The sequence below is a fragment of the Myotis brandtii genome, unplaced genomic scaffold, assembly GCF_000412655.1.
Source record: "Myotis brandtii unplaced genomic scaffold, ASM41265v1 scaffold62, whole genome shotgun sequence".
NCBI classification, from domain to species: domain Eukaryota; kingdom Metazoa; phylum Chordata; class Mammalia; order Chiroptera; family Vespertilionidae; genus Myotis; species Myotis brandtii.
The window spans coordinates 732,425-758,504 of NW_005370366.1; the positions used below are offsets into that span (position 1 = coordinate 732,425).

The 26,080-nt window shown below is 38.5% G+C and overlaps 1 protein-coding gene and 1 pseudogene across 3 annotated transcripts in view; one reads left to right on the plus strand and one right to left on the minus strand.

Annotated features, from left to right (window-relative positions):
- The first annotated feature begins 3,405 nt into the window (after positions 1–3,405).
- MICU2 (mitochondrial calcium uptake 2) overlaps positions 3,406–26,080 on the plus strand; it is a 64,085-nt gene continuing 41,410 nt past the window's right edge. For all 3 annotated transcript variants that reach the window (XM_014528154.1, XM_014528155.1, XM_014528156.1), the window contains exon 1: positions 3,406–3,557. In XM_014528154.1, coding sequence (XP_014383640.1) covers positions 3,434–3,557 — 124 coding nt within the window. In that variant the 5' untranslated portion in view covers positions 3,406–3,433. The remainder of the gene's footprint in view (positions 3,558–26,080) is intronic.
- LOC102252256 lies at positions 13,400–16,297 on the minus strand (annotated as a pseudogene).

Genomic DNA, 26,080 nt, shown 5'->3' on the forward strand with positions numbered 1-26,080 from the left:
GGAGATATCAATGATAGTATTAGTCCAGCACTATGGAAAAGATACCCCCTCCTCAGTGCACTGGACTGCTATTTGCTAGACAGTTGTGTGGTGACCAAGTGTGAACAATGCTCCTTAGAGTTGTTCTGAACAATGAGGTGGTTCAGAATTTCATCCTCTCATTCCAGTACACAGCAGAAGAAACTGGTTTTCAATCCTATTGTTATTTTAGTTTGGAACAAGTTATCTCTATTCAAAAGGTCCTTCTTAGAATAAGTTTAAAGTAGGAGGTGAGGAGCTTGCATCATCATGGATGTGTGTGTTTTTTGGTTTTGTGTTTTGTTGGTTTGTGAGAGGGACGTTTTTGTTGTTCTTGTTTTTAAGAGAGGGAGGTTTGAAGAATGTTTTCCTACTGCCTTCTCATCAGTTTGTAGGGTTTTTTATGACCCTGTGATTTTAAGAGTTAACTCTTAGGAAGGTACAGTATACTTTTTGGCGGGGGGGGAGGGCGGGACTAACATAGGGAAAAGAACTTCCCAGATTTTATTTTAAAATGGATTTTATAGGGGGATAAAGACACATTTTTAATACCTTAATCAATAAAAAAATAAAATAAAAAATAAATAAAAATAAAATGGATTTTATAGATTGAGAGTAAAAACCAAAAATCCAAAGGGGGGAAAAAGAAGAAAACTTAATTTACGCAACAGATCCTATAATACCTGGAGAGTCCAACTTTCTCCAGTGCTGATATTCTCTAAATAGCCTTGAAACAACCCTTGGTCCTTACAAGGGTTTTAGATATGAATACCAACATTTATAATGAAATTTATACCCTAAATAAATTGCTCAAAATTATAGTTTGTCTTATGATGCTTTTTATTTTTGAAAGGAATTGATTTAGCCCTGAGAGATAATAGTCATGTTTCTCCTTACATCCTGAAATACCCAAACCTATGTGTTAGCATGCTGAATTAATATTTGTATATGTGCTTTTCCTGTAATTGAACTTAAGTTTTTGTAAAAGTGTATGATAACAATATTGGAAGGAAGAAAAGATTTGTATCCTGTGGTCCAATTTTATTTGACGTGTAAAAACTCTATCCATTGAGCCAAATGGGCTAGGGGTGTAAAGGCATTTTTTTAACCAGTCATGAACAGCTTAGATATTAGGAAGTATAAAAGCCAACATTTGTTTAAGGATTTGGAAATATACTGCATTTCTGTACAGATTACTTACTTTTCTTAATCTCTTAATAGACTATAAACATTTGTATAATAAATAATTCTCTAGCTAATAATGTTTATGCCCATGTTCAAGTTCTTCTAAAATATCATGCTCGCCTTGCTTGTGTAGTCTAGCTGTTTGTTGAGTGTTGACCCAGGAACTGAGGTTGCTCTGTGTGCAGGAGGCAGCCAATTGATGATGTTCCTCTCTCATTGATGTTTCTATCTCTCTATCCCTCTCCCTTCCTCTCTCTCTAAAAATCAAACATTTTTAAAAAATAAAATATCGTGCTCTCTCTCTCTAGGACTTTGCCAGTGCTATGGTATTTACTGAGAAGACTCTTACCCATCCTGCTTCCCTATCCCATCATATACTTTCTATAAACTTACTAACAAAGCACTTAGGACATTCTAGTAGGAATTAATGTTCATCTTGTTTATTGCTTTTTTCTTTTAGATACTTTATATAGATTTATTAAATAAAATGATAATGTATCTGCCTCATGAATAAAATGTTTAGGAAATATTAATAAAATTTAGTTTTCTGATTACTTGTATGAGTATAGACTCGTATAATTAAAACATGCCCCTCAAGTGATTTTTATTAGTAATTTAAGGGGAAAGAAAAGGAAAGACATTAATAGATAAGTTCTAAGGGTACAGATCATTGTAGTATTACTGAGTGTTCCATATATTTTAGTATTCTGTTAGGCACTGCACGAAACACAAAAGAGGTATAAATCTAGCTGCTCAAAGAAGTCATTATCAAATCATGAGAAAGAATTGAGATTAGCCAAAAAGGGACTTTGAATCTGGAGGGGTTTGAGCAACTGAAATTTATGTTTCCCCATTTCATTTCTAATCAGCATTCATTGACCATCACCTGTGTGTCATGTTGAATAATCGATCAGTAGTGCGTGTGAAAGGGGAGTGGTGTGTCAAAGAAGGATGTTGTCCAAGTTAGGGCAGCACCTTAAGGAAAACTATCTAGAGTGAGAGTATAATGTTGAATTTCACAGATAATACTCACATTCTTTTTTTTTTTTTTTTAATCCTCACCCGAGGACATGCTTATTGTTTTTTGTTTTTAAAAGAGAGAGAAAGACATCAATTGGTTGCCTTTCCATAAACACCCCAACTGGGAATCGAACCTGCAACCTAGGTATGTGCCCTGACCGGAAATCGAACCAGCGACCTCTTGGTTCATGGGTCAGTGCTCAACCACTGAGCCATGCCGGCCAGGCTGACACCTGCTCTTTTATCCTGACTCTGCCATTTACTTTACAGCTTTTATATCTAATGTAGTATCTATTGTCCAGTTATTGGGATGATTAATTAAATAATCTGTGCGAAGTACTTAATTAGTACAGTGCGTCACACATTGTAAGTGCTCAATGAAAGGTTAGCAATAAATATTTCAGTATTGTCTCTATCAGCATTTGGGTCAAGATCTAGGTTCCTTTGCAAAGACTACAGACTCCTACACTAACAATATTTGACCCATTCTTGTTCTTTTAGCACTTCCCACCCACAATGTAAATATATTTCTCAAAACAGTTATTTACCAGATATACCATATTTTATCTTTATGGAAACACAACTTGACGTGCTCTGTTGCCTACCTATCTGATCTGATCTTCTGCCACACTGTTCCTTGAACATACCAAGTTTATTCCTGTCTTTACCTCTTGCTTAGTATGCTCTTCTTCCTGAGAGCGCCATATCTCAGTAGCTGTACCTCATTCAGTCTCCTTACTGTCACCTCTTTTTAAAAAATATATATATTTCTTTATTGATTTCAGAGAGGAAGGGAGAGGGAGAGAGAGATAGAAACATCAATGATGTGAGAGAATCATTGATTGACTGCCTCCTGCATGCCCCCTACTGGGGATCAAGCCCACAACCCTGGCATGTGCCCTTGGCCGGAATCAAACCTGGGACCCTTCAGTCTGCAGGCCGACGCTGTATCCACTAAGCCAAACTGGCCAGGGCGCTGTCACCTCTTTAAAAAGGCCTTCCCTGACAACCCTGTCTAAAACATTACTCCTTATCAGTTTCTTATCCTGATTTGCATTTCTTCTTGGCTCTTCTCACCCTCTCGCATTATTTTACACATTTATTCATTAGCTGTAAGATTATTCTAGAAGGAGTTAAGTTGGGGAATAATACTGAAAGAAGTCTTACATTGCCTTTTTTTTTATTTTAGAAAAATGGTGACTGTGGAAAGATGATGAAGAAGTTGTCTCTTCGTAAACAGCGCTTCATGCAATTTTCTTCACTGGAACACGAAGGAGAATATTACATGACACCACGAGACTTCCTCTTTTCAGTAATGTTTGAGCACATGGAACGTGAGTTGCTTTTATAAATTTTATTTTATTTTTTTAGTTTAGAAAAACAAATATTGGGGCTGAAAAACCTCTGTTTTTCAAATTATTGATAGTTTTTTTTCGTTTTAATTGTCATCAATCTTTGGGCAAAATGCATTTACTTATTGTTTAGCTGTTTCAATCTTTGTGACACAAGTAGTTAAACTTGTAAACATACGTGTTTATCTAAGAAATTTTTTTGTATATGGGTTTCTCTAAAGAGAAAGAGGAAAAATAGTTAAGATTTTTTAATGTCACTAGATGAATTATTAATAAAATACTTTTATCCAGCATGTTCATTTTCATTGGTATTAATGTTTTAAATTGGGCAAAAAAATGAAACTTAGAGCAATTAAGAGGTTCATATAATGGAGTTATGATGCCATCAGTTTAAAAAAAATAAAACAACTGAAAAAATAGAATGATAAACAAAAATCCAAAAGCTATAATTATATAATTTTAGTTCATAAACTGCCAACTCTCAGTTACTTCAAATAATATCAGAAGTTCTTCATTTTATTATCTAAATTAGTCCTTTTTACTTTGCATAGAGTAGATATGGCCCCATCCTCTGGGCTTTATATTGCAGGAATGTTCTATGAAAATTTCTTGGCTTCTGACACTTTTTGAAGTGTGCTAGAAGTACTGCTCTGAAAGAAGCTATATATGGAACAGAAACTGGGTAGGGCAAGGTGCGTGAAGGTCTATTATTATCTAGAGCAGCGGTTCTCAACCTGTGGGTCGCGACCCCTTTGGCAGTCGAACGACCCTTTCACAGGGGTCGCCTAACACCATCCTGCATATCAGATATTTACATTACCATTCATAACAGTAGCAACATTACAGTTATGAAGTAGCAACAAAAATAGTTTTATGGTTGGGTCACAACATGAGGAACTGTATTTAAAGGGCCAGAAGGTTGAGAACCACTGCTGTAGGTTGTTTAGTTAGTTGGAGTAGAGTTGTTCATAGTATTTTTTTACTATCTTTTGTATTTCTGTGGGGTTTGTTGTTATTTTGCCTCTTTCATTTCTGATTTTGTTTATTTGGGTCCTCTCTCTTTGTTTCTTGGTGAGCCTGGCTAGAGGTTCATCAATCTTGTTTATCCTTTCAAAGAACCAGCTCTTGGTTTCATTGATCTTTTGTATTGTTTTTGGTCTCTATGTCATTTATTTCTGCTCTGATCTTTATTATCTCCTTTCTTCTGCTCACTCTGGGCTTTTCTTCTTGCTCTCTAATTCTTTAAGTTGTTGAGTTAGATAATTTATTACCAGTTTTTCTTGATTTTTTGTTTTTGGTTTTGTTTTGTTTTTTCATAGGCCTATAATGCTATGAACTTCCCTCTCAGGACTGCTTTCACTGTGTACCATAGATTTTGGATTGTTGTGTTTTCATTGTCATTCGTTTGCTGGATGTTTTTAATTCTTTGATCTTTTTGATAACTTAGTCATTTTTTAATAGCATGCTATTCAGCTTCCAAGTGTTTGAATTTTTTTATTGTTTTTATTGTAGTTTATTTCTAATATTATGCCATTGTGGTCTGAGAAGATGCTTGATATGATTTCAGTCTTCTTGAATTTGGAGAGATTTTTGCCTGTGATCCAATATGTGGTCTATCTTTGAAAATGTCCCATGTGCACTTGAAAAGAATGTATATTCTATAGCTTTGGGGTGGAATGGTCTAAAGATGTCAGTTAAGTCCATTTGATATAGTAAGTCATTAGGATTGCTGTTTCTTTGCTGATTTTTTTGTCTAAAGGATTTATCCAGTGTTGTCAGTGGGGTATTAAAGTCCCCTACTATGATTGCATTGCTGTCGATATCTCCCTTGATATCATCCAGAATTTTTTTTTTATGTATTTGGGTGTTCCTGCGTTGGGTGCATATATGTTTACCAGAGTTATATCCTCTTGTTGTATCGATCCCTTTAGTATTATGAAGTGGCCTGCCTTATCTCTTGTTATGGCCTTCACTCTGAGGTCTATTTTGTCAGATATAAGTATTGCTACCCCAGCTTTTTTTTATTTCCATTTGCCTGAAAGATATTTTTCAATCCCTTCACTTTCAGTCTGTGTGAATCTCTTGTTCTGAAGTGGGTCTCTTGTAGACAGCATATATATGGGTAATGTTTTTTATACATTCAGCCACTCAAGGTCTTTTGATTGGAGTATTTTTAGACCATTTTCGTTTAAAGTTATTATTGATAGATACTTGTTTGTAGTCATTTCTATTTTTGTGCCTGTGTTCTTTCTTACCTTCTTATTTCTTCTTTTTACAGCATTCCCTTTAGCATTTCTTGCATTGCTGGCTTGGTAGTGATAAACTCCCTTAGCCTTTTTTTTTTGTCTGTGAAGCTCCTGATTTCCCCTTTAATTTTGAATGATAGCCTTGTTGGAGAGAGTATTCTTGGATTCAGTCCATTGCTTTGCATCACTTTGTATACTCCCTTCCATTTCTTTCTGGCCTGATGTGTTTCTGTTGAGAAATAATTTGATACTCTAGTGAGAGATCCCTTGTAGGTAACTTTCTCTCTCTCTCGTGCAGCCTTTAAGATTCTCTCTTTGTTGTTAACGTTTGCCATTGTAATTACAACGTGTCTTAGTGTGGGTCTTTTGGGGTTCATCTTGTATGGGACTCTCCGTGCTTGTCTGACTTTTTTCTTCCCCCAGTCAGGGATGTTTTCTGACATTATTTCTTCAAATAGGTTTTCTAACCTTTTCCTCTTCTTGTCGTTCTGGCACCCCTATTATACGTATGTTGCTTCATTTCATGTTGTCCCAAAGCTCCCTCAGGTTCTCTTTCTGTCTTTTGATTTTTTTTCTCCAATTATAGTTCAGATTGGGTGTGTTTTGCTTGCCTGTCTTCTGATTCGCTAATTTGGTCCTCCACTTGTCCTACTCTACTGTTGAAAGCTACCATATTGTTTTTTATTGTAGCTAAAGGGTGTCCCAAAATTCACGCAAGAAGTAATTTTGATAGAAAACACAGGTTTATAATTAAAAATTGTAAATTTTTTATTGATTCATAATATGCAGTATAGGGTTATGTATGGAATAGCACATCGGGTAAATGGCCTTCATGGCTTTGCTGGCACATACGCAAAGCCGTGGTCTTCATTGGTCTTCATTGTCCCTGCTCCTGGGCCATAATTGGTACTTGGTAATGCTTATCAAATTGAAGGGATTGAAATCAAAGGGCAACAGATATTAGAATCTGATTCAATAAACCAAGTAAAATTAGGCTTTTATTTTTTGTTGTTGTTGTTATTTTTTGTTGTTAATGCTCACGCAAAATTCAAATCTTGCGTGAATTTTGGGACACCCTTTATATCACTCTTTATTTCCTCCTGATTCTTACATAGGTTGTTGATTTTCTCATCCATCCAGTTTATGAAATGTATGACCCTATTCTGAATTCTTTTTCTGACATATTGCATGCCTATGTTTCATTTAGTTCCTTTTTTTGGGGGGGGGGGGGTCATTCCTCATTTTCTTTCCTTTGGGGGTTGTTCTTCTGTCTCCCCATTTTTGCTCTCACCAAAGGATCTAGGTGTTGAGTTGCACAGGGCCTGTGGCTGCAGTGGTGGCCTTGGTGGCAGGTCACACAGTCATGGACGGTGGCTGCTCCTCAGGCGGTCACGGGTGGCGGCTGCTCCTCGCACGGTTGCGGGGCTCCAGCTCTTTGCACAGTCACAGGGCGGCTGTTCCTCACACAGTCATGGGCAGCGGCTGCTCCTTGGGGATGGAGGGTCACGGGGCGGCTGCTCCTCGTGCGGTTGCGGGCGGTGGTTGCTCCTCTGGCGGTCGCCAGCCACGGCTACTCACACGGCTGCTGTAGCGGTCACGGACCTTGAGGCTGCTGCGTTAGGCTAGGCCAGTGGTCGGCAAACTGCGGCTCACGAGCCACATGCGGCTCTTTGGCCCCTTGAGTGTGGCTCTTCCACAAAATACCACGTGCGGGCACACATGTACAGTGCGATTGAAACTTCGTGGCCCATGCGCAGAAGTCAGTATTTTGTGGAAGAGCCACACTCAAGGGGCCAAAAAGCTGCATGTGGCTCTTAGCCGCAGTTTGCCGACCACTGGGCTAGGCTGTTCGCGCACGTGCAGTTGCAGTGCTCAGGGCTAAAGCGTGTGGCTGGTGGGAGGGAAGCGCCCTCCGGAACTCACAGGAGCCCTCAGCTGGGGAGGCTGGAGTCCCGGTGTCCTTGAGTCAGCAGCCTAGGCAGCAGGTCCCTAGCTGGAGTGGCTGTAGGATCCCGAATGGTTTCTGAGAGCACCCTTTTATTTAGAAAATCTGTGTTCATTTTAGAAAGTGAAATATTACAAAGTATAGAGCAGAAAATATGTCAACTATAATTCTAACACAACCATCCAGAAGTAACCAGCATCAACACACAGATTTTATAACCTAACTTTTTTTGTTTCATGCATATGAGCAGTTTTCCTTATCATGTTTTTAATGTTTTTATGATGACACAATTCTTTTTTATTTATATACCATAATTTATCAGAACATTTAAGTTTTCTAGATTTTTCATTATTATGAATAATACTGTAGTGAATATACTTTTTCATAAATCTTTGAATAACTGATTGCTTTATAGGATATTTCTTAGAAGTATTATCATAAAATACAAATTTCTTAGATTTTTGAAGTATATTACCGAATTGCCTGATAAATGTAGTAGTAAATTGCCTGCTAGGATATACTGGTTTTCACTTTTTCCTTAATTGGAAAATGTATCACTGATTTTTTTAATATTAAATTCTGTCTTATTACATTTAAGGATTTATCTCTTTTTTCAATTTCTTTCTTACTACCATTATATTAATTAAAAGAAAATGTACTTTGCTATGGCTTTCTAGAATGAGAGGAAGGGCCAAGCAAAATTCAGTTTCAATATAAGCTCTCAACCCATTTTCACACATTTCTTTTGAACACGTTTTTAAACCTATCTTATAAACTGAAAACTATGGCACAGGACTCACCAAATTTCCTTCTACTTTTTGAATTTCTTCTGAAATTTTTGAACTTAGATCATTTTGGGGGTAGTACAACAAATTACATAAGCTTTGACTTTATTTTATCACTAGAGGCCCTGTGCATGAATTCGTCCACGGGTGGGATTCCTCCGCCTGGCTGGCCATCGGGGCTGTCTTGCCCATTCACGATCACCGGCCGGCCAGGGGGAGGGACCGCGGGAGGTTGGCTGTGGGAGCACACTGACCACCAGGGAGCAGCTCCTGCGTTGAGCTTCTGCCCCCTGATGTTCAGTGGCCGTCATAGTGACTGGTCATAATGGTCACTTAAGTTTTTATATATATAGATTATTTTTTTAATCCTCACCTGAGGGTATTTTTTCCATTGAGAGTGGAAAGGAGGTGGGGTGGGGAGGGGAGAGAGAGAGAGAAACATCAATGTGAGAGAGACACATCAATTGGTTGCCTTCTACATGGGATCATACCTTCAACCCCGATATGTGCCCTTCACTATGAATCGAACCCGCAACCCTTCAGTGTGAGGGCCAAAGTCAGGCAGGGCAGGCTTTGACTTGAGACTCCCTCCTTTTACTAGCTGATAATCCAGAAGAGGTAATTAATCTCTTTTGTAACTCTCTTTCACCCATTAAGTGGAGATAAGTACAGTATCGGCCTCATAGGGTCATTTTTAGAATTAGATGAGATGATTTATAGAAAGTACTTAAGCACATAGCACGTGCTCAGTAAGTCTTAGCTGTCTTATTGTGTTACTAATTTACTGACTTGTTCCTAACATAAAGTTTGTTTAAAATTAAAATATAGCCCAGCTGGTGTGGCTCAGTGGCTGAGCATCTACCCAGGAACCAAGAGGTCACTGGTTCGATTCCCAGTCAGGGCACATACCTGGGTTGTGGGCGCGATCCCCAGTAGGGACGTGCAGAAGACAGCCAATCAATGTTTCTATCTCTCTATCTCTCTCCCTTCTCTAAGTCAATAAAAGTGTATTTTAAAAATAAAGTTAAATTAAAATATAATTTACATGCCACAAAATTCATCATTTTAAAGTGGTTTTTAGCCCTGGCCAGTGCTGTTAAGTGGTTAGACCATCAGCCTGCACACTGAATGTCGCAGGTTTGATCCCTGGCCCCCGGGGTGCATGCAAGAGGCAACCAATCAATGTGTTCCTCTCACATTGATGTTTCTCACGCTCTCTCTCTCTCTCCCCTGCCCCCCTTCCACTCTTTCTAAAAAATCAATGGGAAAAATATCCTCTAGTGAGGATCAACAAAAAAAATAAAGTGTTTTTTAGTATAAACTCACAACCATCACCACTAATTCCAGAACATGTCATCGTGCCAAAAAGAAATTCTGTACCCATGAGCAATCACTTTCCATCTCCCCTCTTCATATCCCCTAGCAACTTCTAATCTACTTTCTGTCTCTATGGATTTACCTATTTAGATACCTCTTAGGAATGAAATCATACAATATTTTTTCTTTTGTGTCTGGCTTCTTTCTCTTAACATAATGTTCTCAGGGTTCATCATATTATAGCATGTATTATCTACATAGAAAACTCCAAAGCAGCTACAAATAATAAAACTACAATAACTAACAATGAGTTATCAGGGTTGCACAGGATACAGCATCTCTATGTGAAAATCAGTTGTATTTCTTTATACTAGCAACCTACAATGCATCATACTAAGTGTCTACAAGCCCCAGCCTTCCACTACGTCCTACATCAGTGATGGCGAACCTTTTGAGCTCAGCGTGTCAGCATTTTGAAAAACCCTAACTTAACTCTGGTGCCGTGTCACATATAGAAATTTTTTGATATTTGCAACATAGTAAAACAAAGACTTATGTTTTCGATATTTATTTTATATATTTAAATGCCATTTAACAAAGAAAAATCAACCAAAAAATGAGTTCACGTGTCACCTCTGACACGTGTGTCATCTCTGAGATGACACGCGTGTCATAGGTTCGCCATCACTGTCCTACATGCTCTAGCAAATTACCAGATCACCTACACAGAACATACAAGTCATTAGATAGTAATTACCTCAACTTCCTGTCACCAAAACTACTTGCACAGCCACTCAGCCTCTCCTTCCTTCTCACCACAAGAGAAGAAAGAGACTGACAGGGCCTCCTCTCTTCCCACCTCAGAACTGATTCACATGCTATTCCCAGAATGCCGTTAACCCCACTTTTCTGAGCTCATTCTATTAGAGACTCCTCCCTTATCCATGGGGGATGCATTCCAGGATTCCCAGTGGATGTCTGAACCCAGAGACAGCACCACATCCTGTACATACTGTTTTTTCCTATACATGCATACCTGTGATAAAGTTTAAACTGCTCTTGTGCTTTGGGGCCCTTGTTAACACATTAAGCTCCCAGTCACCAGTGTCTGACAATATACTTTCCATCCGGAAGACAAAACAGGCTGGGCGCGGAACGTGTTAAGTAAAATAAGGGTGACTTGAACACAAGCACTGTGATCATGTGACAGTCGATATAATTGAGGTGGCTGCTAAGTGACTAACAAGTTGGTGTGTAGTATCTATAGCATGGAGACACTGGATAAAGGGATGATTCACATCTCTAGCAGGATGGAGGGGACAGCATGAGATTTTATCTTGCTACTCTGATCATCCCACAATGTGAAATTTAGGAATTGTTTATTTCTGGTATTTTCCATTTAATATTTTTGGACTATAATTGCAGAAAGGGAAACTGCAGGAGATGGGAGTGGATGCTGTAATCCTTCAGGTGTTAACTTAAGCATCTCTTATTCTAAGAAGCTTTCCCTTATCTTCCCATCTCTGAGTTATTTGTTTTCTGAGCTGCTGTATTTACACTTTTATGTCAATTTTCAAACTAATTAAATAATTCGTTGTGTATAATGTTTCACGGTGCTTAAGGCTGCACAAAAGACACAGTTCTCTTTTTCCTTCCAAAAACAATTTAAATGTATTTCAAGCAAAATTGACAAGAAGGCCAGTTTTAGGCATTTTAGGGAACACCATTTCACTTCCTCTAAAAGAAATACCAACCAGATGTTATCTCTTACTTTCACTATTTATTCCAGCACAGATAAACCAAGCCATATGCTTTGCTTGGAAAAATAACACCATTGAACTTCTTGTCCCTTTTTTCTCCAGTTATCACTTTTATTAGTGATATTAGTTCATTTGTTTCACTAATGTATTCGGTTGTTTTGCTTTGGTTTCCATAATAGTTGTGACTGAATTCAAGCAAGTATTGGAGGATTCAGCTCTGTCTTATACTAATTATAATATTGATGCCAAGTTGTTTATATTTTTATGCAATAAATATGAAATGATGACCTGTCTGGTGTGACTCAGTGGTTGAACATCCACCTATGAACCAGGAGGTCATGGTTCTATTCCCAGTCAGGGCACATGCTCAGGTTGTGGGCTTGATTTTCAGTGTGGGCCATGCAGGAGGCAGCCAGTTAATGATTCTCTCTCATCGTTGGATGTTTCTTTCTCTCTCTCCCTCTCCCTTCTCTGAAATCAATAAAAATATTTTTTTACAAAATCTGAAATGCTGAAAATGTCTCTGTTGTCTGTTTTTTTGTGTCAAAAATCCACTTACCTCCAATAAAAAGAAATTGAATTACTTACCATTAGTAATGTTTTTATAATTAGAATTATTAAATAACTTGACTGTCTATAAAGGCAAAGATTTATTTGACCTGTAACAACACTTAATATGTATTAATATAGGTTTGCTTATTTTAAGCCATTTTAAAATGACTGTTTGTCTATAACAAGATGTGTTTGTTCCTGGTTTACTTAAGAATTCTCTGTAAACAGTAAAAAATACATGGTGGAATCTGTAGGATAGGTGGAGACCTTTAAAAACATTCTACTTCCTGAGCCAAAATTCCATCATAGTGCTGGAAGACCTATACCTCCCCTGCCAAGAAAAGCCACAGTTTATTTTCCATCCTTTCATATTGTACAATAAAACTTTATAGCCTCAACCTTAGATCTACCTTTTTGGCCATTAAGTTTTCCCCCTTTTCTGTTATTTCCATGCATGAGTGCATGAATATATATGAAATAGCTATTAAAGTAATAAAACTGAATTTTTTATGCATGCCTAAGTAGAAATAGCCAAATAAAGAAAAGCCCCCCAAAAAAACCCGACAAGAAAAAAAAAAAAGAAAAACCTGAAGGAAAAACTAGATTATTTACAGATGGGTTTTATCCTTACATAGAAAAATGTTACCAATAATATTTAGGTCTGTTGACTATGTCCTGTGCAGTGACTGCTCCTATGTAGCAGATCTGACCATGGGCCTCTGATTTGGTGTTCTGATCTCTCTCCTTGTACAGCCCAGGAACAGATGATATAAGACTGGGCACGCCTGGGTGAGATAACCACCTGCTTGAAAATTCCTACCAACCCCTTCTCTTACTTAGGATAAAGTTTAACTTAGAGGAGAGAAGAGGTAAAAGAGAATAGGTGTTCATGCCTGTTAGCTCTGCCTTATCTTTTTTTAATCTAAAAGCGAAGTTTATGTAAGATAGTGGCCCCAAACTTTTTTGTTGTTGTTGTTGATGCAGTTATGTAAATTTTAATTTTTTACATGATTTCAAATTTGCAGGAAGTTGCAAAAGTAGTACAAAAAATCCTAATAAACCTTTACCCAAATTGGTACTTATTAATATTTTGCCCCATTTGCTTTATTATCCATGTAATTATTAATATTTTGCCCCATTTGTTTTATTATCCATGTAATTTTATGAACATGATCATGTATAATGAAGTAATTTATAGCCTCTTATAATTAATCAATATAGGTAAATGATTTCAATTCAAACTAAAAAGAACATCACTTTTTTGCCAAAGTCAATAGTCTAAATCTAACTCCTTTGAATTGAAAATCTCCTTGGATTGAGCCAAATCTGAAGCTCTGTGGTCATGTTCCTGTGGTTCCCCAAGAGACCTACCTGTATAGACATCCTTTTCTGGGTAGGGAGAGGCAGCTGGGTTATAGCTGGTTCATGTGGTGGTAAAGCTAGAAGGGGAAGACCTAAAAACACCGTCCTGGCACAGCCTCACTGGAGGACTTCCTGAGTAAACAGCCTTCCCTGAAAGAAACTGTACGCACTCTTGGCGGAGTCATGAGTCATATGTGTGGCAGCAGGCAGACCCGTTTCTGGCTTTTTCGCTTGTCTTTGGTTGCCTGCAGCTCCAGCTGGTGCCTTAGGAGTACTTTTGAAAGTACAAACTGGATTCCCTCAGTAATATCAGTCAAAGAAGTCACATGAAAAGATTGCTCCAATTCACTCTTGCTGTGGGCCTCCAGGGGTAAAATAATATAGTCCATGTCTTTTCCGTCATGAGGAAACCATTGTTACTGAATCTCCCTGGGACACTCTTACATCCAACCAAACGAAGAGCTCGACAGCCGAGGTTTCCAAATCAAACACAAATGTGTTCTTTTGCTGAGAGATGATGGCAGTGATGTGTGCCTTCTGGAGCCCCACAGCCTCTTTTGGTGAGGACAGGAAGTGATAGTTGGTTGACTCAAGGGTTTGCTATTGGTTGACAGGTAAAAGGAAACCATACAGCTTTGCCGTGTACAATGCCCACATCTCTGCAGCGGTTTAGACACTGGCTCCTGAAAGAGGAGGACGGCCTTCCCTGCTCTCATCACAAAATGCTAGGTCCTGTGAGAGCACAAAGGCTCCAGGGAACTCTGCCTGTGGACTCTCACAAAGAGCAGAACATTACAGTTTGAGTGAAGGTCTGACACTCCATAGATGAAAAACACTCCTTTATCCTCAAAACCCACAGACAACAATGGAGTGAAGAAATGCCAAGCAAAGTAATAAGCATTTTCCACTTTTCCTGCGTACTCTAGAGAGGCCCAGGAAGGAGCCTGCCAGATGTCAATCAGCTGCCAATACAGTGCCCCCATGGTGTGCCCTTTTCCGTTCACTACCTCACTGCGAATGCAGTGGTAGAATTCAGTTTCTATTTTGACACACTGGGCCTGCAGCACTTAAGTAAGGTAGATGGTATCTTTGAATGCGAGTAATGGATCTGTGCTTTTCAGGAATTTGAAATGAAGTTCAGCCTGAAGAAGCATTTCATGGTTACTGTTTTCATGATGTTGTTGATGACTTGAAAATCTGTTGTTGTAAGACCAGTCCTCTTTAGATGAAACCTTTTCTAATGTACTGAAGGAAGGCCAGGACTGATCACCCATATTCAGATGCAAATAGAGCTTTTGGGAAAATGTTCCAATCCTAGCAATCACTGGTATAGTCATAAAAATTTATGTTACCAAAATGTTTGTTATATGGATTGGCAGAGAGCCAGCCTTCTGCAATGGATTCAACTTCATTTGTAGGACTAGATGTGATAAAAGGACAAGTCTTGTCTGCCAAGACGATCTCTTGGATGTTTTCAAAATACAGTTTCATATAATCTTTCATGTAGGTAGGCAGGTATGTGAAGTCTATACTATACCAATTCATCATCAGCGCTGTTTTATTGTCATTATTTCCACTCCATATGATGATGGAGGGATGAGATTTCAGTCTTCTGATCTGGTAAGCAGCTTCTGTTCTCACTGAATTTATGAAGTCCCGATTATTTGGATAAAGGGCACAGGCAAACATAAAATCTTGCCATACCATTATTTGTATTTCATCACAGAGAATTCATCACATTCATAAATATCTCCTCCCCACATCCGAAGAGCATTCATGTTAGCATCCACAGCAGGCTGCAAAAGGAGTGATAACAAGTCAGAGGTTACTCGATCCTGGAATAAATCTGCTGGGATCCAGTTTGATCCTTTCAGAAATATGGGAAATTCATTAATTTTGGAGTAGAAACTCAGACCGGGAGACCCTTCTATAGGCTCTTGTAATAGGTCCATTGTCCTAAAATAAACCTTAGCTGATTTTTAAATTTTTAAGTCTCCATTCAGTTTAAAAAGAATTGTCATGTTGTACCCAGTCTGGTTTCCATGTCCATGAGGCCACCAAATTTCTACAGTAATTTTCTTGGTAATTTTCACAAAGAGCTTAACAATCCTTTCCCCAGGCTGAAGTTCAATGCTGTATGTCTGCTATGTTTGCAATTTAGGGATTTCTATGATCACTTGACCAGGGACCAGCTTTGAGCTGACAACATCAAAAGAAGACTCTATTTTGAGATTCCACTACTGTGCATGGTTGTCATATACAGGGGAAAATGTGAAGTAGTTCAGATGACAAATATTACAGGCTTCAATTCTGACATCTTTCCAGATGCCCTGGATCAGAAAGAAAGGCCTCCAGTCCTAACTAAAGGAACACTGCTCCTTTCAAATAAAGTTGGCATGGCATTCTCCCTTCTGTACACTAGGAGGGCAGTCTGAGGGTACCTCATAGCTAGTGTGAGCTCTGCTCTGCTCTGCTGGGCTGCATACAGCACTGGTGACTGGAAACACAGCTCAAGGGAGTTTAGGGCTTTGACCACACGCATAACATCAAAGCTGTATTTTAACATGTTTGTTTTCCCAATAAGAACATTACGGTATTGAGCAGGACCTTTGTAACTATATCAACACCCTCAAAAATCAAGTTTACTTTTTGCCATTTGCTAATATCAAAGGGGGTCTGAAATTTTTGGCTATAGATCCAGTTATCCAAGGAGTTCCATGTAGTTAAGGTCATTAAATTTGTTGCAAGGATCCATTAAAGGAACTCAGGCACAGGCTCGCTGTGGTGGACACACAGGATACCTGATTAAGGTTGCGCTGAAACAAGGCAGTGTGCATGCAACCAGGCACCTCTCCAGGCAGCTCTAGTGAGCCTTTCCCGTTGTAGATCCTCCAACTTCCCTGCAAGCTAGGGTCCGCACTGCACAGCACGAGCAGCAGGAACAGGCAGAGGCACTTGCTGAGACCCAGAGGAAGGTGTCAGTGCCAGTGCTGCAGAAGACCACAGAAGCCTCAGTGAGCTCTTGTGGCCCCCAAACTTTTAATCAACAGAGAAAAATTTCTTTATCATTTTCTAATTATTTCACTTAAAAAAATTTTTTACAAGAGAAGCTTATTAAGTACATGGTTTCTCCATTTTTATAGAAGTACCAAGCAGAATTTGTAGTTAACATGAAATAACCAGTGTTATCATTTTGAGTTATAATCAAAAGCAAAAAACTGCCTCTGTGATCATGTTATGCTTAAATGTTCAGTTCTGTGAAGCTTTCTGAAGTGTTGAAACTAGTCCACAGGTCCCCACTTTAATGGAGCTCATGGTGTCCAACTCCTGTTTTTGAAAAATCTGTGTGAGAAAGGAAACGCTGCAGTGCACATATTATAACCTAATTCCTCTTGCCTTTCTCTGGTCCTGTTTTCTTTGTAAAATGGGATAATAGTTTATTAACCACTAAAAGGCAGGGATATGAATAAGAAGACATTCTGGAATCTTTTCTAATTTTTGTTAAATTATTCTTTCAATAGATATTTAAATATTAAGCACCGAACTGCATAAAGGTAAGACAGATATAAGATATCTGCCTCAATAGGATTTTACAATTTAGTTCTTAGCTGTGATACTAGTGTTATGTTATTCAATTAGCTCTTGCCTTTATTGTAGTATTTCACTCACCTAGTTTCTAATTGTATTGGCTCTGCTGCTTGGCATCAAGACTTCCAGCTGTAGAGAAGCAAACATCACCTTTTTTCCTCACTCAGTTTCAAGTAGAAGGATTTTTTTTTTTTAACCACAACGATTCTTTAAAGGGCATACTGCCACCTGAAGATGTCACCTTCTAGATGTCAGTTACTACTTCCTAGAACACTTCTTCAGTTGGGAACAAGGATCAATCTCTCTTTAAAAAACTGATGAGATTCCAAAATGGCTGCAGAGTAAGTGGAAGCTACACTGACATGTCCCAGGGACAAATTAGAATTAGAACTAATATACAGAAAAACCATCCTGAATAATCAACTGAAGACTAGCTGGAGAGAACCCTGATAACCAAGAATGGAAAGTGGAGACCGCATAGAGACTGGTAGGAAGTGTGAAGGTGCAAAAGGGCTGGCCAGGCTCCTACAGATAGCAGCTGAAGTTCCAGAGGGATGTCTTGGCTGTGTTGGGTTCCCACTGAGAACTCTGGAGTCTAAACCCCAAGCTAGGCTGCCTGCCAGCAAGCAACAGCTGGAAATGCAGGCACCATCTTAAAGGGCCAACGCACAAAATCTCGTATGCAGCCATTCACCTTGGGCTTCGGCAGAGGGAGGGCAGAGTGGACTGGAACTGTGTGAGCAGAAGCCAGGGTTGGGGACTCTGGGGTTAGAGCTTGGAAGGCAGAAATCCCGCTTTCCTGTACTGAAACATTCCCTCATACTACACAGGACATCTTTCTCCAGGACCCTAACCATCCAGGCTAGGGGGAGAGCAATTGCCCCACCCTGTTGGAAAATCTCTTGCCACAGGAGGCTAATCAAGACAATAATAATCAGACTACAGGCAAACATGGGTCTCTGGAGGCTTTGAGTCTTTGCCTGATCTAACAGGGGTCGAGGCTAGGAAAAACAGACCTTGCTGCACATCTTGGTCCTTTCCAAAAACAACAAGCCCCAATAGAGGGAGCCACAAGCTGTGGATTGCTGATAGCTCCAACCAGGGTACTCAGGACCAGTCACGGTATCTGATATTGTCCTGCACTAGAGATTAGGAGTTGTAGCAGATCTACCTAATATATAGACACAAGCCCAAACAGGCAGCCAAAATGGGGAGACAAAAAAAAAACAACAAAAAAAACACAAGGCCCAAATGAAAGAAGAAGAATTCTCCAGAAGGGCCAAATGAAATGGAAATAAATTTATCAGACATAGAGTTCAGATAATGATGGCAAGGGTGCTCAACAGCATGAGAAAAGATATAACTATGAAGAATGATATAGCACTAATAAACAACACAGTGTAAGGAATACACAGCAGATTAGGAGAAGCCCAGGATCAGATCAGTCAAGACAGGAGAGAAAAAATCAAAGAACCAAAAAGAAAAAAAAAATTTAAAAACAGGACAGCTTACAGTAGCTGTGGGACAACATGAAATGTAACAATATTTGCATCATAGGATTACCAGATGGGGACGAAAGTAAGCAAGGAATAGAGAACATGTTTGAAGAAATGGCAGAAAACTTCCCTAACCTAGTAAAGGAAAAAGTCACACGAGTACAGGCAGCACAGAGAGTCCCAAGCAAGAAGAACCCAAAGTGACCCATGCCCAGACATCATAATTAAAATGCCAAAAATTAAAGAGAGAATCGTAAATGCAGCAAGAGAAAAACAATTTATTACCTACAAAGGAGCTCCCATAAAGCTGTCAGCTGATTTCTCATCAGAAACCCTACAGGCCAGAAGGGAATGACCTGAAGTATTTAAGATAATGAAAAGCAAGGATCTGAAACCAAGATTACTATATCTAGCAAGGCTGTCATTCAAAATAGATGGTGAATTAACGAGCTTCCCAGGAAAAAAATAAGACTGAAGGAGTTTATCACCAACAAACCAGCACTGTAAGAAATGTTAAAGGGACTGAGAAAAAGAAATAGAGAGACAGGCATAAAGAGTTAAAATGACAGTAAATATCTAAAAGAGACCTACCTCAGAACAAAAGACACACAGGATGGGAGTGAATGGATGAGAAAAAATACTCCATGCAAATGGAAACAGAAAAAAACCTGCAGTAGAAATACTCATACCTGACAAAAGACTTCAAATTGAAGTCCATCACAAGAGAAAACAAAGGTCACTACATAATACTAAAGAGATTGATCCAACAAGAGGATATAACCCTAGTAAACATATATGTGTCCAATAGAGGAGCATCTCAATATATAAAAAAACTTCTAGAGGACTTTAAGGGAGAGATCACTGCAATACAGTCATAGTAGGGGAATTTAACACCCCGCTGACTTACTGGATAGATATTCCAGATAAAAAATTAACCAGGAAACAGGACTCTAAATGACACACTAGATCAGATGGACTTAATTGACATTTATAGAAAATTTCATCCCAAAGCTGCAGAATATATATTCTTCTCAAGTGCACATGGGACCTTTTCAGAGATAGACCACATGTTAAGATACAAAACAAGTCTCTACAAGTTCAAGACTGAAATCATATCAAGCATCTTCTCAGTTCACAATGGACTGAAATTAGAAATCAACTACAGTAAAAACACTTAAAAACATTCAAACACATGGAGACTAAATATCATGTTACTAAACAATGAATGGGTTTCCAATGAGATCAAGAAAGACATAAAAACCTTCCTAGAAATCAATGAAATGAACACACAACAACCCAAAATCTCTGGGACAAAACAAAAGCAATCCTAAGAGGGAAGTTCATGGCACTATGGGCCTACCTCAAAAAGAAGAAGGAGAAGGAGAAGGAAGAAGAAGAAAGAAGGGAGGGAGGGAGGGAGGGAGAAAGAAAAGAAAAGAAAAAAGAAAAATTAATAATAAACTAGTTACCTTACAACTTAAAGAATTAGAAAGAGAACAACAAGAAAAGCCAAGAGCCCTAACCAGTTTGGCTCAGTGGATAGAGCCGTCTGCCTGTGGACCGAAGGGTTCCAGGTTCGATTCCAGTCAAGGGTATGTACTTCATTTGGAGGCTCCTCCCTGGCCCCAGCCCTGGTCAGGGTGCATGCAGGAGGCAACCAATCAATGTGTTTCTCTCACATCAATGTTTCTGTCTTTGCCTCTCTCTTCCACTCTCTCTAAAATTAGTGGAAATATATCCTCAGGTGAGGATTTAAAAAAAGGAAAGAAAAGCCAAGAGTAAGTAGAAGGAAGGAAATAATAAAGATTAAAGCAGAAGTAAATGACATAAATACTAAAAAAAAATTAATAAATACAAAAAAATCTATGAAACTAAGAGCTGGTTCTTTGAAAAGATTCAGAAGATTAATGAACTTTTAGCCAGACTCATCAAGAAACAAAGAGAAATTACCCAAATAAGTAAAACCAGAAACGAAAGCAAGACAATAACAACTGACACCACAGAAATACAAAGAATTGTAAGAAAATACTATGAACAACTATATGCCAACAAGCTAGACAATGTGGATGAAATGGATGAATTCCTAGAAAAATACAATCTTCCAAAATTGAATCAAGAAGAATCAGAAAACCTGAATAGGCCAATAACAAATGATGAAATTGAAGCAGTAATCAAAAAACTCGAAGCAAACAAAAGCCCAGGTCTTGATGGCGTAACAGGGGACTTTTACCAAGCATTCAAAGAAGAACTAACATGTAAACTCCTCAAGCTATTCCAAAATATCCAAGAGGAGGAACACTCCAAGGTCTTTTTATGAAGACAGGATTATCCTAATTCTAAAACCAGGTAAAGACACTACAAAGAAAGAGAATTACCAGCAGATATTCCTAATGAACATAGATACTAAACTCCTTAGCAAAATATTAGAAAATCTAATCCAGCAATACATTAAAAAGATCATACACCATGATAAATGGGATTTATTCTGGGAATGCAAGGCTGGTACAATATTAGCAAATTAATAAATGTGATACATCACATAAACAAATTGAAAGATAAAAATCACATTATCACATCAATAGACAGAAAAAGCATTCAACAAAATCCAACACCCATCTACACTAATAAACATGCAAATTGATGTCACTCTCCTACGCCCACCAGCCAATCAGGATAAGTATGCAAATTAACCCAATAAATATGGCAGTTAATTTGCACATGCAGGCACGGAGCGAAGACTGAAGATGACTGAAGACCGAAGAGGCTTGGCTTCTCCACTGCAGCCGGAGCAGAGAAGCCAAGCCTTGCTGCGGCCCGAGCGGAGAAGCCAAACCTTGCTGCTGCGACCTGAGCGGAGAAGCCAAGCCTTGCTGCTGCGGCCGGACCAAAGGCCTGGGTCCCGGGTGCCAGAGGAAAACTGGTGCCGACAGCCAGGGGAAGGAAGGCGTATTGGGCGAATCTTCGTGCAACGGGCCTCTAGTTTTTTAATAAAAATTCAGCAAAGTGGGAATAGAGGGATCATACCTCAACATAATAAGAGCTACATATGACAAACCTACAGCCAACATCATACTCAATGGGCAAAAACTAAAACCATTTCCCCTAAGAACAGGAACAAGACAGAGATGTTTGCTTTCACCACTCTTCTTCAACATACTGTAAGTCCTAGCCACAGCGATCAGACAAGAAGAAGAAATAAAAGACATCCAAATTTCAAAGGAGGAAGTAAAATTGTCATTATCCACCAAAAAAGTACTAGATTTAATAAATGAATTTGTCAATGTAGCAGGATACAAAGTTATCACTCAGAAATTGATGGCATTTTTATACACCAATAATGAGTTCTCAGAAGGAGAAACTAAACAGTCCCATTTACTATTGCAACAAAAAAGTTAAGATACTTAGGAATAAACCTAACCAAGGAGGCAAAGGACCTGTAGTCAGAAAACTGCAGGAGGTTGAAAAGAGATAGAAGAAGATATAAACAAGTGGAAAAATATACTGTGTTCATGGGTTAGTAGAATCAACATCATTAAAATGTCCATACTACCAAAAGCAATCTATAGATTTAATGCAATTCCTATTAAAATACCAACAGCATATTTCACAGATCTAGAACAAATATTCCAAAAGTTTATATGGAACCAAAAACAACCCCGAATAGCAGCAGCAGTCTTGAGAAAGAACAAAGTTGGAGGGATCACAATACCAGATATCAAGTTACACTACAAAGCCACTATAATTAAAACAGCCTGGTACTGGCACGAGAACAGGCATAGAAATCAATGGAACAGAACAGAGAACCCAGAAATTGACCCAAGTCATTATGCTCAATTAATATTTGAGAAAGGAGGCAAGAACATATAATGGAGCCAAGACACTCTCTTCAATAAATGGTGTTGGGAAAATTGGACAGATACATGCAAAAAAAAAAAATGAAACTATACCACCAACTTATATCATGCACAAGAATAAACTCAAAATGGATAAAAAGCTTTAAAGTAAGTCAGGAAACCATAAAAAAAATCCTAGAATAAACCATAGGCAGCAAAATCTCAGGCATCTCTCATGGCAATATGTTTATGGATACATCTGCTAGGGCAAAGGAAACTAAGAAGAAAATAAGCAAATGAGAATATATAAAAAGCTGCTCAGCAAAAGAAACCATCAACAAAATGAAAAGAGAGCCCACTGTATGGGAGAACATATTTGGCATTGATATATCTGATAAAGGGTTAATCTCCAAAATATATGGGGAACTCATACAACTTACAAAAAGAAGACAACAATCCCATTTAAAAAAATGGGCAAAGGACTTAAATAGACATTTCTCCGAAGTAGACATACAGATGGCCAGGAGACATGAAAAAAATGCTCAAAGTCACTGATCATAAGAGAGATACAAATTAAAATGACAATGAAATATCACTTAATACTTGTCAGAATGGCTACCATCCACAAATAAACAAATGACAAGTGCTGGTGAGGATGTGGAGAAATGGGAACTCTAGTACACTGCTGGTAGGAATGCAGACTAGTTCAGCCATTAAGGAAAACAGTATGGAGTTCCCTAAAGAAATTTAAAATGAAATTGCTGGTTGACCCAGTGATCCCACTTCTAGGAATATATCCTAAGAAACCCAAAACACCAATTAGAAAGAATGTTTGCACCCCTATGTTCATAGCAGCGCTATTTACAATAGCTATAATCTGGAAACAGCCCAAGTGCCCATTAGTAGATGAGTGGATAAAAAAAAGCTGTGATACATTTACACCATGGAATACTCTGCAGTAGTAGAAAAGGAGGATCTCTTACCCTTTGAGACAATATGGAGGGACCTGGAGAGTATTATGCTAAGTGAAATAAGCCAGTCAGAGAAAGACGTGTCACATGATCTCACTCATATGTGGAATCTAATGAACAAAATAGATCCTGAGACAAGCACAGAACAGACTGTCGAATCTCAGAGTGAAGGCGGGGGACTGTGGGTGGGTGGGAAGAGATCAACCAAAGAACTTGTATACATATGTGCATAACCCATGGGCCCAGACAATAGTGTGAAGGCCTGGGGCAGGGTTTGGGGGCGTGCTAGAAATGGTGATGAAAAGGGGACATATGTAAAACTTTTAACAATAAAGATTTTTTTTTTAAAAAAAAACTGATAAAACTAACCTAAATTGTCTAAAAATGAAATTGCATATGATAATGAATAATATGTGACATAACTTTAAGAAAAGCAGTATAAAGCATGTGAATCATGGTCAGTTTTTTGTTTGTTTGCTTTTGTTTTGGGTTTTTTTGTTGTGAAGCTTCACATGAGGATTTTTTTTCCCATTGATTTTCAGAGAGAGTGAAAGGGAGGGAGTGGAGAGAGAGACATTCATCAATGTGAGACACATCAACTTGCTGCCTCCAGCACACACCCAAATGGGGTGTAGGTTGGGTCCCGGAACCTAGGTACCTGCCCCGATCAGGAATTGAACCCTCGATTCTTTGTGCATGGACCAAATGCTCCAACCACTGCCCACACCAATCAGGGCATAGTCAGTTTCTTAAGCTAATAGAATATGCAAAGATAGGGAAATACGTCTACTACATACACACTTTTCTGGGGTTTGTTATCAGCATCATATTACTACATGTTCTACATACACATTCACACGGCCCCTTAGATTTGTAAATTAAATTGTAATATTTACTTGTGTGATGACCTCATGGGATAGCACCTAATATTAGAATCTAGAGTTCTTTGTTATTGATAACATGTAATAGTGTATCAGTGAATAAAAATTATCCCAAACTGTAATACCAAAGCTTACAAACATGGTCATAGATGTTTCTAAAAACTATCTAATCATATTCACAATTAATGTTTTCGTTTATAATGCAAAATTAAAATATTGAAAATTTGCTAACATCAAATAGAATTTATTCCCACTAGGTTTGTAGTCCCAATTAAGCATTCAAACTACAGGAAAGGCACATAGAGAAAGTATTCATTTTAACTTGTCACGTGATTTTTCTTTTTCTTTTTTTTAAATATATTTTTATTGATTTCAGAGACAAAGGGAGAGAGATAGAAACATCAATGATGAGAGATCAACATTGATCAGTTGCCTTCTGCATGCCCCCTATTGGGGATCAAGTCTGCAACCCAGGCATGTGCCCTGACCAGGAATCCAACCGTGACCTCCTGGTAGATGCTCAACCACTAAGCCACGTCGGCTGGGCTGATTTTTCAGTGTACAAAAGGAACTTCATAGATATTTTGAGAGCAAAAGGGGAAGTTTGTAGTGCATGCACATGACTTATGTAAGAAATGAAAGGAGACCTTTTCCAGCATTTTTCTAGCTGTATAAAATGGCTGATCACAAAAGAAGCAATGTCATAGCTTTAGAATTATAGTGAGTAAGAGGTAAGTGAAGAAAATGGCTCAAAACCTGAAAGAATTTTAAATCTCTGTTATCCAATAGAAAATTATTGAAAGTAACATCACGTTAGAATGGATAGTCCTATTTGCTAGCCTTTTTAATTTGACTGCAGAGCTCTAAAGAGAACTTTTCAGGGTTCAAAAAGGTAGCTTTCTAAAACATGCAGGTGTATTTTTTTTAAATCAGTGAAAGCAAAAAGAGTCAGATTTTAATAACTGAACAAAATCACATTTGATAAGAATTTATGATGCAGATAACTAAGCTAAGTCAAAGATACTTGTAAGATTTTATATGTCAGTGTATGGACCTGAAGGGTAGTACACTAAGTGAAATAAATCAGGCAGATAAAGATAAATATCAGATGATTTCACTTATATTAATAATCTAAAAAACAAAACAAACAGATTCATAGATACAGGAAACAAATTAGTGGTTTCTATAGGGGTGAGTGGTTGAGGGGCAGTTGAAATGGGATTAAGAAGTAATGGGGATGTAAAATACAGCATAAAGAATATAGTTAAGCCCTGGCTGATGTGGCTCAGTGGTTATAGCATTAACCCAAGAACCTGAAGGTCTTTGGTTGGATTCCTGGTCAAGGACATGTGCCTGGGTTGCAGGTTCCATCCCGGCCCTGGTTTCATCCTGGCCCTGGTTGGGGTGTGTATGGGAGGTAACCAATTAATGGGTCTCTCTCATTGATGTTTTTCTCTTTCTTGCTTCCCCTCCCTCCCTTTCACTCTCTCTAAAAATCAATGGATAAAATATACTCAGTTGAGGCTTAACAAATAAAAAAAAAGAATATAGTCAATAGCCCTAACCAATTTGGCTCAGTGGATAGAGCGTCGGCCTGCGGACTGAAGGGTCCCAGGTTCGATTCCGGTCAAGGGCATGTACCTTGGTTGCGGGCACATCCCCAATGTGGGGTGTGCAGGAGGCAGCTGATCGATGTCTCTCTCTCATCGATGTTTCTAACTCTCTATCCCTCTCCCTTCCTCTCTGTAAAAAATCAATAAAACATATAT